This window comes from Rhamphochromis sp. 'chilingali', assembly GCF_963969265.1.
Source record: "Rhamphochromis sp. 'chilingali' genome assembly, chromosome: 20".
Classification (NCBI taxonomy): Eukaryota; Metazoa; Chordata; class Actinopteri; order Cichliformes; family Cichlidae; genus Rhamphochromis; species Rhamphochromis sp. 'chilingali'.
Window position 1 is genome coordinate 24,160,059 of NC_137947.1, and position 14,440 is coordinate 24,174,498.

At 37.7% G+C, this 14,440-nt stretch overlaps 1 protein-coding gene across 2 annotated transcripts in view; it reads left to right on the forward strand.

Annotated features, from left to right (window-relative positions):
- The window catches only part of anapc1 (anaphase promoting complex subunit 1), a 63,758-nt gene that overhangs the window by 16,875 nt on the left and 32,443 nt on the right, over positions 1-14,440 (forward strand). The window contains exons 23-38 of one of the 2 annotated variants that reach the window (XM_080868636.1): positions 2,466-2,557; positions 3,441-3,589; positions 4,436-4,514; positions 6,883-6,919; positions 7,150-7,232; positions 7,667-7,845; positions 7,980-8,066; positions 8,157-8,296; positions 8,527-8,645; positions 8,940-9,070; positions 9,833-9,973; positions 11,839-11,991; positions 12,218-12,299; positions 12,728-12,819; positions 13,224-13,358; positions 13,914-13,996. In XM_080868636.1, the coding sequence (XP_080724762.1) occupies positions 2,466-2,557; positions 3,441-3,589; positions 4,436-4,514; positions 6,883-6,919; positions 7,150-7,232; positions 7,667-7,845; positions 7,980-8,066; positions 8,157-8,296; positions 8,527-8,645; positions 8,940-9,070; positions 9,833-9,973; positions 11,839-11,991; positions 12,218-12,299; positions 12,728-12,819; positions 13,224-13,358; positions 13,914-13,996 (1,782 nt within the window). The remainder of the gene's footprint in view (positions 1-2,465; positions 2,558-3,440; positions 3,590-4,435; positions 4,515-6,882; positions 6,920-7,149; positions 7,233-7,666; positions 7,846-7,979; positions 8,067-8,156; positions 8,297-8,526; positions 8,646-8,939; positions 9,071-9,832; positions 9,974-11,838; positions 11,992-12,217; positions 12,300-12,727; positions 12,820-13,223; positions 13,359-13,913; positions 13,997-14,440) is intronic. The other variant, XM_080868637.1, reaches the window with a different exon arrangement.

The window sequence follows — 14,440 nt, forward strand, 5'->3', positions numbered from 1 at the left end:
TCTGATGGTTTCATTAGGCATTTAACTGGCACGATAACAGTTTTAAATAAGTAATCTCAATGCCTTAAATGAGCAGTTGCTTTAATTTTCTTTGCAGAATTTACAGTGGAGTTTTAGGATGACCTGTTTTTATGTTAAATCTAAAACAACCTGTTAACATAATGTCAAGACATGACCAGTCTGTTTCCTCTGTGCCTGTGAACTGCAGAGACCAGTTTCTTTAGTTTTGAAAGCAAAAATGAATTTCAACTGTTTCAGCTTCAAGGCTAACTCCTAAACTTTTATCATAGAGCCATGCTATTGCATTGCATAATCATTGTGGTTTGTCATTATCTTCCTTAGTCTTGGTTGAAAAGGACACTGGATAAGAGCATATGTTGCTCTAGCAGATCCATACAGATATATTCAACATTAATGGTGCTTTAACAGAATGAACTAGTCACAAATCAACTTTGCAATGTGCTCTAATCCTCACTCATACCATCATGGATGTGCAGTAATAACAAACCTGATGGTGCTTCTTTAGCCCAGATGATACAACACTTATAGTTCAAAATATATGATAGAAGTACCTTCTTTTCCAATTTGATAGTGATGATAAATATTATTCCGAGTTTAACTGTTAACTGCTTTAAAGTGGTGAACCCGTGATTGTCAGTTTTGAAAAACTCAGTCTCTCCGTGTTGTTCTTTTTCATTTTTTTTCTCTGGATTAGGTCATTTTTGGTGCAATCCCAAATACATGTAAGCCAGAAAAATCCTCCCTACATTTCCTATAGTGTTATAAATATTTTTAAGTAGCTTGGTTATATGAGGCTTCGCTTTACTTGTAATCTAACTAAACACTTTCTTGAAGAGTTTTTTGTCTTAATTGGTCATGTCAAGTATTAATGAATACAGTGTGATATTTATATTCTACTGACTTTTGATATTTGCTTATATATCCATTTGTTAAGTAAATTATGGTCCCTTTTTTAATACTACAGTCTAACTAGGGAAAACTGTGGTTGGAGACTATGGCACAAGTAGAGATCAAAACTGTAACCGTTTTTTTTTTTTTTTTTTTTTTTTAAATTCAAAACGACTTCAGTGTTTCAGAGCAGTGATAAAACAGCAATAAGATGGAGTCCATCTGCTATCTGTTTGCTGTTGAATGGGGTCAAGTTGGCAATTATATGCAATCTGTGTTGTGTTGTTGGTGACGTTTACATACACAAAAATTGCACAGTATAAAGTATTGGAAGAATCTTAGAGTTTTGAAACAGTAATTCATAAAATCCACCTCAAAAAGTGACATAGTTATTTCAGGACTGTGATTTAACTGTCAAATGACACAGGTGCTCAGTAACCTGGATTTTATATAGGAATAGAACCTGAATACAGTTGGCAACCAGTTGAGTCAAGAACACTACTGCAAAGAGACACATCACAGATGAGTTGCACTCATTGGCACAGACTGATTCATATTGATTTTTGCAATCTGTTTGCATTTATAAATTAGAAGGCAGTTATTTGCACTTACCTTCGCCTGTGTGTTTGAGAGTGGTTGGAGTTAGTCAACAATGGACCGCAGTTGGTTGGAGACAGGTTTCCTCCCTCAAGGTGACCTTTAGAATTGCTTTGCAATCCAAAATGGTCAGAGTTTTAGGGTCACCGCAACTAATTTGGCTGTTTGCAATCACAGGATAATCACCGGTTTTTTCTTTTTCCTAGTCCCTACAGTGGTTGTTTTTACTCTAGTGTGACTGAACCATTAGAGTGAACAGTGGCGGATACAGCAATGAATAGTCACATTTTGGTCATTGATATATCATTACTTTGACCATACATTGCTCCCCGATTCCTCATAGAACCACATCTTGTGCATCTCCAGTTTCAAAACATGAAGAATGCAATGGGGGGTATTCTCATCTCGAGGCTTTATGGCAGCCACAGTCAACTTCCAGTTACAGTTTATCATTATCATTAATTAATATAGACGCTTAAAAAAAGAACCAACTTAGAGAAGGAGCACAAGACATGGCTAGAAGTAGAAGAAATAAAGAATTCAGATGAAAAAGATTACAAACCTGGATAACTGTACGCTCCTTACTGCGTCCCTGTGCAAAGTGCACACACAGCTAGAATCTGTAGGAATCAGGGGTTTGTACCAAGATTAAAAAATATTGATTATCTGATGCTAAGCTGAAAGATAATGATTCATTGCTGTTAATTACTTTCACTGTGTATTTAATTACAACCTGAAACACGTTAAATGTCACGGAGGCTATTTGAGCCATTTTTAGACTTTTCTTAATTACTTGCAGCAATTTAGTCCAAAGCTGTGCAGTGAAATATGCATGTGTGAGTCCTAGTACATGGTAGACTTAATAACCCATTGATAGAAGGTTATAAACCTTATGTTCTTCTAAGTAGAAAAAAAAATACTGTTAAAGAATGCTAATGTATGTTTGTTTCTGTTTGCAGAGATCTTCAGCTTGAAGAGTATGTGGATCTGTACTGGAGAGACTACCCTTCAATAATTAGTGGCTTCACTGAGAGCTGCTTGATAGACCAGGGTAAGGCTTATTTAATTGTCTGTAACATTATCAAGTCAGGAAACGGACAAGACATGTTAAACAGGAGGATGGATGGTCTGCTGCTGGTAAAAGCTGTTTTAGCAGCCTTCCTTTGTATTTCTTGGACTCCTAAAGGTGCTGCAAATGTAAACAAATGCAAAATAAATTTGCATGACGAGGCACTGTAACGTGTAATCTTCCCTCAGTCCAGCTGTGGTTTTCAAAAACTGAGCTAGCTTGTCAATTGTTGGATTGTGTGTTGGTGTGTTGTTGTTGTTGGGGTTTTTTTTTTTTTTTTTTTTTTTTTTTTTCTTCTTTCTAAATATGAGATGAGTGTAATGTTACCTTATGTAGGCTAAGCAGTGATTGGTTCACAATATTCCAATCATTTGCATTGCTGTTATGAGATAGAGCACCATTGAACAGAGGAATAGTTTTTTACACGCTTTTGAGGCCATTGCACGGTTTCTTTCCACAGGGGTGGACTTTCCTGCTTCCTGGTAATTTCCTGCTTGTGATTGACCCGATTGGTTTTGAGTGTGAAATTCTACCGATGGGCATTCCCAACACATAGCACTTAAAATTAGTCTGAATATAAACAAGGTTTAGTTAAAAATAAAGACTCAGTGCGGGGGAAGTTTTCTTGTTGTCACTAAGTTTTCGTGACAGATGTCCTAAAAATTATGTGAACACATGTCAGGTGGTTATTTGCTTTGTGACACGGATACTTGCAGGGTTGAATATAAAGTGTTGCTGTTATTTTGTGCACGTGGTTTTCTGAGAAAGGATGAAGTGACATAACCATCCAGCTCCCTTTTATCTCTTGTTCTTTTACCTCACCCACCACCTTTCTCCCTCCTCTTCCTCACCTGGCTTTTCTTAGCACTGATTTGCCAAATGCAGCGGCCGTCTTTCCTGAGACCAGAGCCTCCCTGTGTGTTCAGCTGGCTCAGTAGCTGCTTGAGAGGAGAGGAGAGCCCACCTTTCCCCTACCTGCCGGGTATCTGCCAGAGGACCAGACTGCTGGTTGTGGTACGATTAAAGCACATCTGTCATTTTATAAAATAACTTTCTTCAAGTATAGTGAGTGTAGCTTACTATCTATCTATATATCTCCAAGAAGTTAATGCCGTCCGTCTTTCCTTTTTCTTAACTTGCTTTATAGAATTGTTAGAAAGCTGCAATTCATGAACCATATTTCCTTACCTTTTTTTCTTATTTCAAAAATAAAATATTAAGCACCACATGTGCAGGTGACACTCAGGCATTTGTACTTTCGCAGTGTAAAAATGATGTTGCTCTTCCTTTTTTTTGCATAGAAATGGATATGCAGTGCTAAATAAGAAGGGCCTAAGTTTTGGTGCTTCATATCACTCTTAAAAAGACAGTACTCAACAGAGAGACATGGATACAACATTGGTCATATTATCATGTTTGTTCAAATATTTGTTCACAAATTTATGTGCTTTGATTATGACTGTGGCACAATTTTTCGTTACCGTGTACTGGCTCATATTTCGATGCGCACAGTATCTCCTGAATCGGCAATAGGAAGAGTAAAGTAAAGTGTGAGAGCACTCTAAGTCCCCTCCTTGTAAGCCTAAATGCCTCTTGATTAAAGGTTTTCCCCTTCACCACTTAGAACAGGATGGAGTGAAGAACTGAGGTTCATATTCATCCATCAAAAAGCTTTGATCACATCAGTTCATTGCAGTTCACAGAACAGTTTTATTTAAATTATCCCTTTCTTTTTTCTTTAGAAAATATAACTGCTCTTCACTGGAAATGTCAATATTTATTTTTTTATGCAGTAAAAATCTATACTGTGCAAGTGTTTTTGTATCATATTTACATCTCTTCTCTTAACCTTTTTTCCAGAGTTATGCTCTCTATGTCATTGGAGATGAAAATGCTACTTCAACAGATGTATCCAAGTACCTAGCCAAGCTTTCTGCAGGTTTGTTAGTGACTAACCTTTAAGATCATTTTCTTGCATGCTGCACTGTGTGTTTCTCTGTGGGTATGCATGTTTGGGTTCATTTATTGACAACCACCCCCTATTACCTGCCAGTCCCCTGCCTTCATGCTTCAGGGCCCAGTAGCACAGAAAGAAAGATGAGTGACGCAGGTTTGTGTGTCACCTGATTTCCTTTGTGTTTATTTCAACAAAAAACAATACAGCGCTAAGGTAACAGCTGTTGCTGCAGGTGTTGGATGAACTTTTGCCTTGACTTGGACACTGGCTTTGTGTGAGAGATGCTTGAGAATCCAGAGTGACTTTTTGAGCACTATGTTGCTATTTTTAATAAACAGATGCCATCCCACTCAAACACAATCCCACATTCATCAGGAACAAAATGTTGCCTTTATTTTAAGTGTCTGTGAAGGTTCTCAGTCATCCAGGTCATCGTAGTCAAAGGAGCTTGCAAAGAAAAGCGTCTGGACTTCTTTAAGTTGCTTGAAGACGTTTCACCTCTCATCCGAGAAGCTTCTTCAGTTCTAAGGTCAAATGGTGGAGAGTCCCAGATATAAACCTACTATGAACACACCCGAAACTTTGGCTGATTGGGTCCCACACCCAGTTTCACACCTTGGCTCAGGCGATTAGAGGATCATCAGGGGGTCCTTTTGTCCCTCTGTGGGGGGATACTCCTACTAGGTTTATATCTGGGACTCTCCACCATTTGACCTTTGAACTGAAGAAGCTTCTCGGATGAGAGGTGAAACGTCTTCAAGCAACCTAAAGAAGTCCAGACGCTTTTCTTTGCAAGCCTTTATTTTAACCACTCATTTTAATGTTCTTTTTTTTGTTCTTTTTTGGTTACAGTTTTTACTACAGATTTGAAAATGCTTTAATATATTTACCGTATTTTTTGGACCATAAGGCATACTGTTGACGAACGTGTCTGTTTTCATACATAAGGCGCACTGGATTATAAGGCACAATAACCGAAACAAAACAGTCAGATACGTCAAACTTTACTCATTCTTGCTTCCTGGCAGCACGGTGACATGGTACTGATAGCACTGTTGTCTCACAGCAAGAAGGTCCTGAGTTCAATTCCACCATCAGGCCGGGGTCTTTCTGCATGGAGTTTGCATGTTTTCCCTGTGTTTGCGTGTGTTCTCCCGGTACTTCGGCTTCCTCCCACCATCCAAAGACATGCAGTTTGTGTCTCTGTGTGTTAGCCCTGCGACAGACTGGCGACCTATTCAGGGCATACCCCGCCTCTCGCCCTATGACAGCTAGGATAGGCTCCAGCGCCCCCCACGACCCTGAAAAGGATAAGCGAATGAATGGATGGATTCTTGCTTCCTCCACTTCCGTACCATTGATTCATCAATGCTGAATTCTCTCGAAGCTGCTCTATTCCCATGTTGTTGCAGTATATTAATGACTAACCTCGTATTGTGGATGGGTTATCTCAGTTGTTCTCCTGACTGAAGTTTAGTCCGTTTACAGCATACCGGCCATGCGATTGCATTTTCCCCTAACCATCGAGAACCCGCACGTTAATTCTTTTGGAGTGGCAAAAAATTAGCGTTCATCCTTCAGCTTCAATTATGCTATCATAGCTGTCTCGCTAGCGATCACGTAGCACATCATTATATACCAGCTAGTCCAACTTCAGTAACCATACAAATGTCACTGCTGTTTAGTTTTCTGTCTTTGTTTATGTTGGAAGTGATAGCAGAGCTGTACATTTTAATTTTTTCAGAAATCTCTCAGTTATAACATGCTATATCATGTTTAGGTGGAAACTAGCAAGGTAACTTCCTGCTAACCTCCAGCCCTGTTAAATTTAATACATTGTTTTCATGGATGCCTGGATGTTAAACTTAATTGTTACACCTGGTAAAGCAGCAACGCTGATCATCTTATTAAAGCTGAAAGAATTTATGGTTTTTAACTCTCACTGATGCTGCAGTGTTCATTTGACTTTGGGTCCAAAACTCCGTCCTCTTAAGGTCCCAGTCTGCGAGGCCCCTGACTACGGTAGCCATAATGCTCCGACAATCCATCTAGCGGTGTGGCTTCGTAGCGTACCAAAGTTGTACTAAAACATTTTGACAGATTTTTCAGCGCCGTATGCCACATAAAATTGGTTCGAGGTCAGTAAGCACAACCAGAATTCATACATAAGGCACACCGGATTATAAGGCGCTCTTTCAATTTTTGATAAAATTAAAGGACTTTAAGTATGCCTTACAGTGCAGAAAATACGGTAAGAGCTGCAAAAAGAGTGCCAAGCCTGATTTGTAAATTCATTGACCTGTTTTCCTTGCTGCTGATCTTCCTCACCCCCCTTTCTCATTTTCATCAGGCCAGAAATCCTCTGCCACTGAACCCCAAATAAGAAGGTAATTCATCTGACAGAAACATGAGCAAGAGCTTTTAAATTTCTTCTTTTTTTTTTTTCTTTTAAGGCATTGAAACAGCTAAAATGAATTCTGACATACAGGATACCAGCACATTCTTTTGTATTATTTTTCTGTTTGTTAATATACCCCTAAAGGTCAACTTGTAAAAATCTTATACCTAATAACAGTTAAAGTTTTCCGTTAATTTCTCTTGTATGTATGTTTTCTAGACAGAGCAGTGTTAAAGTGATGTCCTCCAGTGAAAATCTGGCTGAGCAGCTGGTGGTCTGGCTCACCTCACAGGGTAAGAGAAGTATGTCTCTTAAAAAAAAAGAATCTATATTCAGAAAGGAATGTTGAAGCTATATCCTCTTTTTCGCCACCACAGTGGTTTACATGCATATTTACACATTCACACCTGTCCACTGAAACCAGTCTGTGAACCTGAATGTGCTTTCTCACTGCTGGGTGACATGTTTGCTGTGTGAATAAAGGTTTTAATATTGGTTTTTAATATAAGTGTGCTTCTTAAATCTTTTTATTTTAAAATGGGTAATGTACCCTATGATATTTTAGTTGTTCAGCTGTGAGCTGACAATAGTATAAAGCATGTACATACAACAGTTGTAGCAGCTTTTGAGTTTCACCCACCTGTTTGTGTGTATTTATGTTAGCGCTCAAAGGACACTGCCTCTAAAGCAGAATATTCCTTGTTTCTAAAAAACTGTGCATTTTTCACTGGTTTAGGTTTCACCCTGAAAGATTTGGAGTCGGTCCCCTTTGGTGTGGCTTTGCCTATTAGAGAGGCAATCTATCGGTGCCGTGAGCAGCCGTGTTCTGATTGGTCAGAGGAGGTCTGTCTTCTGATTGGAAGACAAGATCTTACCAAACAAGCCCACAAAATGACCCTTGCCAAGAGCAAAGCTGTGAGTGTAAAAAAACTTAAAACCTAAATTATTTAGATAAAGATGGAGTTCAGTGTCTGCAGATTCTAAAATAGGAAAGTAAGTTTTCAAAGTTTTGGTTCTTTTTTGGCCTTATAATTTGTGTGTTTCTCCAGTCTGTAAGTTCAGGCCTGTCCTTGGAACCTCCTGCAACCACAGAACCAGATGAGGAGGAGGATGGGATGTCAGACATTGTTCAAGAGGTAAACAAATTCATAAACATGTTTATATATTTTTTGTTAGTAGTGTGTTCTGTAGAAAAAATTCAGATATTTATGTCTTCTTCTCACTAGGTCACAGGACTGATTTGGAGTCAGGATCTGAGGGTCCAAGAGGTCAGGAGGCTTCTGCAGAGCTCCAGACCTGTCCGGGTTAGTGTTGTCCAGCTCCCAGAGGTGTCTGACCATGAGTACATAGAGGAGAAAGAGAACAAGTGAGTATAATGCATGCATTTGTCATGAACATCTTTGGTCTTGAAACAGAGACAGCAAAACACCAGTTCTAAAAAGGCATATGCAGTATATATTTCTGTACTGTTCTGTGTTTCCTTTCTTCTCCCCTAATCTGTGTGGTAAACTTATTGGCCAGTTGGCATTTTTTTAGAATCTGTGATGTTTTTATAGTTTTTATCACCTGCCCTGTCCATGTCCTTGCCTTCTATAGACTCCTGCAGCTGTGTCAAAGGACCATGGCCCTGCCAGTTGGCAGGGGCCTCTTCACTCTCTTCTCTTATCACCCAGTACCGACTGAACCTTTACCTGTCCCAAAACTCAACCTCACAGGTATTTTAAGTTTTCAGTTAAAAAATAAAATCTACTGGAACAAGTTGACGAGAATGTGGAAATTTGTAAATGGTTCATTTAACAGGAAGATAAAATTAGTTTGTGCAATAATAAAAGCTGTTGCAGTACAATTTATCACTGCCCTAGAGGAAACATAACTTTCCAAAAAAAGAAAAAACATTGTAATTATCTTTGCTAAATCAGGAACAAAATATTCCAAAGTTTAAGAGGATTAACGTTTTAATAACTACATGCATTTGCAGATTATTTCTCATTTTTATTTTTCTTCCTCAGGCCGTGCCCTTCCGAGGAATACTGTGGTAGATCTGAACAGCGGAAACATTGATGTTCCTCCCAATATGACTAGCTGGCCCAGTTTTCATAACGGAGTAGCTGCTGGGCTTAAAATAGCCCCTGCCTCACAGGTGAGACTGAAATCATTGCATGTTTAATCAATCAGTCTGTTACTTAGTAAATACCCCAAAATGTTAATGTTGACAGGCCTATAAATGTTTTTAAAAATTAAATTTTTATTTTTTATTATTTTATTAGTATTTTTCTATTAGCTCTACCTGTAATTCTGTAGAATAATTTTAATTAAAACCCGCTAGCTTGTTCCACAGCTTCAGTTTTATCCAACCTTAAATGTAAAACATTTTACATTGCTTATTCAACATCGTGTTTATTTACTACTTACCTATTTCTAATGTCATTGTTATGTTAAACTGGAGAGTATTGAAAAAAAATATGATATTGATGCTAACAGATTTAAGCATTTGATGAATATTTATTTATACTGTTCAGCTGGTTTTAGCTTTTAGCTTTTAACTCTGGCTAAAGCTACTGTCATTGTGTTCCTTCATAATTAACAAGAATGGAGACTTCCAGGGTTTTGGTCCGATTTCAGCGAATCTTGCACACAATGATCACTTAATGGGCATTAGAGTAGTTGTACGGGTAATAACTGTGAATGGAACGTGAGCCATATTAGTTACAATGTCACTGTTGTTCTAGTTTGAGTGTCTTTTATTCTTTGGGCAGTGTAATGCTAAATGGATATTAAAACTGAGCACAAATAAAATATTCTAATAATTGTAAATACTCAAAAAACCTCATTCTCTCGCAACAAAGACATTTATTAGTGTTATACCAATAAATATAGTTTAATTTTGTTTTTTGTTTTTAAGGTGGACTCAGCCTGGATTGCCTACAACAAGCCAAAGAGCCCTGAGCTGGCTAATGAGTATGCAGGCTTCCTTATGGCCTTGGGGCTCAATGGACACCTCACCAAGTTGGCCACGCTGAACATACATGACTACCTCACAAAGGTGCACACCTGTCTACACACAGGCTTACATGTGCTGGAACAATTTCAGTATTTCTTTGCTATGTTGAGTTTTACAGCAGAAAGTAAGAAGTGTGCGTAAGTACATGTATAACACTCTACACTCAAAGAATACTTTGTACTTTAAATGCTCAGTTTAGAGCCGGTTGTGCTTTAAATTTTGTTTTCTTGCAATAATTTAGAGCTCCCGCTTCTGTCACACGCCCAACTTACAAAGAACGATAAGATGAAAACAAATTTGAAGTTAAATACAGTTTATACATAAACATGCGTCATAGCTTGGCAGCTAGTCAAAGTGAAACTTTCCCTTGTGAGAACTTAGACATGAGACAACTCCTTCCAACTTTCGGGTGAGAAAAACAACAGGATGTCGCAAGCCAAATCTTTTTTTTTTTTTTTCTAAATTCAAATGTCTATGTGAAAGGGTATTTGAAGATTGATTGCTAAGCCTTTGAACCTCATCCATACTGAGTATCCACGCTATGTTTAAGACTGATTCATTTTCATTTCCCATTTTGAATTTTGATTTTTGTGTAAATTTAAGCTGTGGTTGATGATAATCACAGTTATTTCCCTGTATTAGTCATTGTATGAATGCAATATAAGTCTGCTCAGTCCTAATTGTGTTCTACACCATGTCCTCCTATTTTGAGTTCTTTTTCCCCCCTCTGCATTTACATGGTAATGTTTTTCACTGCAAATTTTTATTGTATGCGTTTAACGTTTAATTATATTGTTGGTATAAAAACCGTAATGGTGAATCTTGGAACTCAACTGCCCTAATATCGAGATTTCACCAGTATATATTTCTTTTATTTTAAATTATATTCTTTATAATAGCTTTATAGTATCTCATTCATAGTCTCCTAACTAATTGATCTTTTAAAATAAAGGCTCAGAAATAAATATCCACAGCTCGACACACAAGAATGAACTAATCAGATGCAGAGAGTTGATGGTAAAATATGTCACAGCTTCCAGTGTGAATGAAAGCAATGAACGTGGTTGAAGCGTGTTTGTTGCTAGTGGTTTTTTGACAGTTTCTATTCTTGCTGTGATAGAGAATTGCATACTGAGGATCAGAATTCATTAGAATTGTTTATGACTGTGGTTTTAAAAAGAATTTGGGGTGATGCCATTCACCTTTTAAACATTCCAGTTTGCGTCAGCGTTTTACAAGCAAAAACTGTGTCATTGTATCTAGTTTTTCAGTTTGTATTTTAACTCGTATTTGACCCATGATTTTTGACATCCCTGGAAGAGAGCAACTCATATTTTACAATTTCATACAAGGTCCCAGCGGTTATCTTCACAAACTAGTAAATGGTTAATCATCATTTTCTGAGCTTTTTGTCTACATTGTCATTCAATACAAGAATATTTTCATTTACTTTTAGTCAAATGATAATATGATGTCTAAATTATGAAGGCTAAGGAAGGCTGTCCAACAGATGGCCTCTTACTTCATGGCATGTGTTCACTATGCACGGCAATCACCTATTTCATGCTGTTTGTGTTAAAACATGTTGTGGTCGGTCAAACAAATGTGCACACAGGGGTCTAATGAAAACTGTCTGTCATGATCTCAGATACGAGAGTCACAGATCAAGCCAGTTAGACTGCATTTTTTTTTAGTGCAAAAGAGCATGCATTACACTGTATTTTCAATAAGTAATAGTCTAAATTTTATTAAAAGTGACTACTATTTGAAGAGAAGCTGTTTGATAATATTTCTCTACTGTTAGCTTTTGCTAGGTGTATGAAATATTAGAAAGTTGTTGTTTATCACTGATAATTGCAGATGCAGTTTTTATTGTGATTTAATGTCTGGGTGCCTCTGTCTCTCAGGGCCATGAAATGACCAGCATTGGGCTCCTCCTGGGTGTGTCTTCAGCCAAACTGGGCACCATGGACATGTCGATCACTCGCCTACTTGGCATACACATTCCTGCCCTTCTCCCGCCCACTTCCACTGAGCTGGACGTGCCACACAATGTTCAGGTAAGAGTGAGTACGTATAAAGAAGAAGATAAAGCTAATTTCGATTAATTCCGTCTTCACAGGGGGTGGCCCCAGCAGGTAGTGCTGCATGTTTGATTTGTCAGATTTTCACGCTAGATGCCCTTCCTGTCGCACCCCCGAAGAGATTTCTTTTTATCTTCCCTGGATGATCATTCAGTTCTTCATCTGTTTTTTTTTTTCTTTGTTTTTTCTTTTTCTGTTACAGGTTGCAGCTGTAATTGGCATCGGGCTGGTGTACCAAGGAACGGGCCATAGACACAATGCTGAAGTCTTGCTGTCTGAGATAGGTGTGTAAGTGTGTGTGCGCAAAAGGGAGACAACACAATGGGAAAAAGTTCCATAAAATTACCTAAAAGTTTAAATCGGATACATTAAAAGCTGTTAATTAAAGAGCTGGATATGAATTTCACTGAAGTAAATAAACAGTATTTTATATATGTAACACCTTGAAAAAAAAGTGCACAATATAATTTGGGTTTTGGGCTATTATTTAATTGCCAAATGCATGTTTAATGGATAGGTATCTCTCAAACTGCAAGAAAAATACTGTTTTCTTGAATAGACATTGTAAACAGTCAGGTTAGAAGTTCTGCTTAAGCTCTGTTGCTCCATTTTAAACACTGCATCCAGTCTCACTGTTGAACTTTTATTTTTACTTTAATTAGATTTTTCTTGCCATGCATAGATGGTAACTTTTGGTCTGTCTGTTGTTCAGGTCGACCCCCTGGACCAGAGATGGAATATTGTACAGATAGAGAGTCCTATTCGTTAGCAGCTGGGCTCGCTCTTGGTATGGTCTGTCTGGGGGTAAGACAAACAAAAAAACATATATATATGAATATACGTTGCCATTTTCCATTTGTTTGTTGCAATAGTAACTAATTAAAAAAAAAAAAGTAACAGCTTCTCACAAAACCCGATTGTTATGTTTATTTTTTTGTACACATACATTTTTTTCTGTTATTAAGCCACATAAGTTCTTTTAAAAGTCCCTTGGATACCTGCTCACTTCTGTAAGAGAAACCTCAGATCATAATATTGTCAGGTGTTAATGATGCTTGAAGCCCAGTAATAAAGGGACAAACCCCAAGTTCAAATATTGGTTTTCTTTGACATCTGTCTCTGCATGTCTCTTGTTTCTTATCTCTACTCTCATCCTTTTCTGTCCTGCACTTACCTTGCTTGTTCTTCCTTCCCCTTTCTCCTCATAGCATGGCAGCAACCTGATTGGGATGACAGACCTGAATGTCCCTGAGCAGTTGTATCAGTACATGGTTGGGGGACATCGCAGAGCTCAGGCTGGGGCCAACCGGGAGAGGCACAAATCCCCCAGCTACCAAATCAAGGTACATGAAAGAAACCCCCCTTTTTCTTTTCTTTTTTTTTTTTTTCTTTTTTTTTTTTTTTTTTTTTTGTCTACAGTGTAGCAGTGTTATTTCAATGCGATAAAATAATACTGAAGAATGTGACTGTATAACTACTAAAGAATTTTACCATACAATAAGAACTGCAGCTCAAAAACTATGTCATGGTTCTTCATATGTTCAGTCTGTGCTGATGTATTGTTTTTTCCCCACTAATAGGAAAGGATTTGGTAAACAAATCTTCATGAATTTTATTTTCCATATTCGTATTAGTTGAGGTTTGTTCTCAGTTTATTGTTGTCACATGTGCCAATGTCAAATGTGTAAGAAAACTCTAAAGTAGCACGAGTAAACAATATTGCATTAAATAAACTATCCCAATTGCAAAAGCTAATTGTCATATTTAATTATGTAGGTGTGAAGGGGTTTTGCAGTTGGGACACACCTCTCTTTAGATGAAGTTTGACCAAATGATTTGATGAAACAGTGGTCTGGCTTCTGTGATTAGCTAATTAACCTTACCATTGGTCATTTCAGGAGGGTGACACTATTAATGTAGATGTGACATGTCCAGGCGCTACGCTAGCCCTCGCCATGATCTACCTCAAAACCAACAACAGGTGAGAGAAAAAAGGTTTTTACATTTTTGTCTCCAAAATAAAATAAAAAAAGTTTTGATATGAAAATAGGTTTATTCCATGTCTTGGAAAGGCGACTTAAAGACTTCTGTTTTAGATTTATCTCCTTTCTACTGACCTCCTAAAATTTGTATACAAAGAGTGTAGGCATACTCTTCATGGTGTGACAAAACAATCTAAAAAGAGATACTCTGCTGACAAGTGTTTTATTTTATTAGGAGAAACAGAACTAGATAGAATAAACTGGGAAAAAAAACATAAAAATATTACATTAAATATTTACCCCCCAAAAAATGTAATACCGGTGTTATAGAATTAGAAGTAGCAAACTGTTCAAGGGGCACAGAATCTTTCCACCATAATTACTCTGTAATGCTGGTGGGGTGTTTCTTTAAAATGGCCAAAATGTCCTGTGCTGTGTTCGAC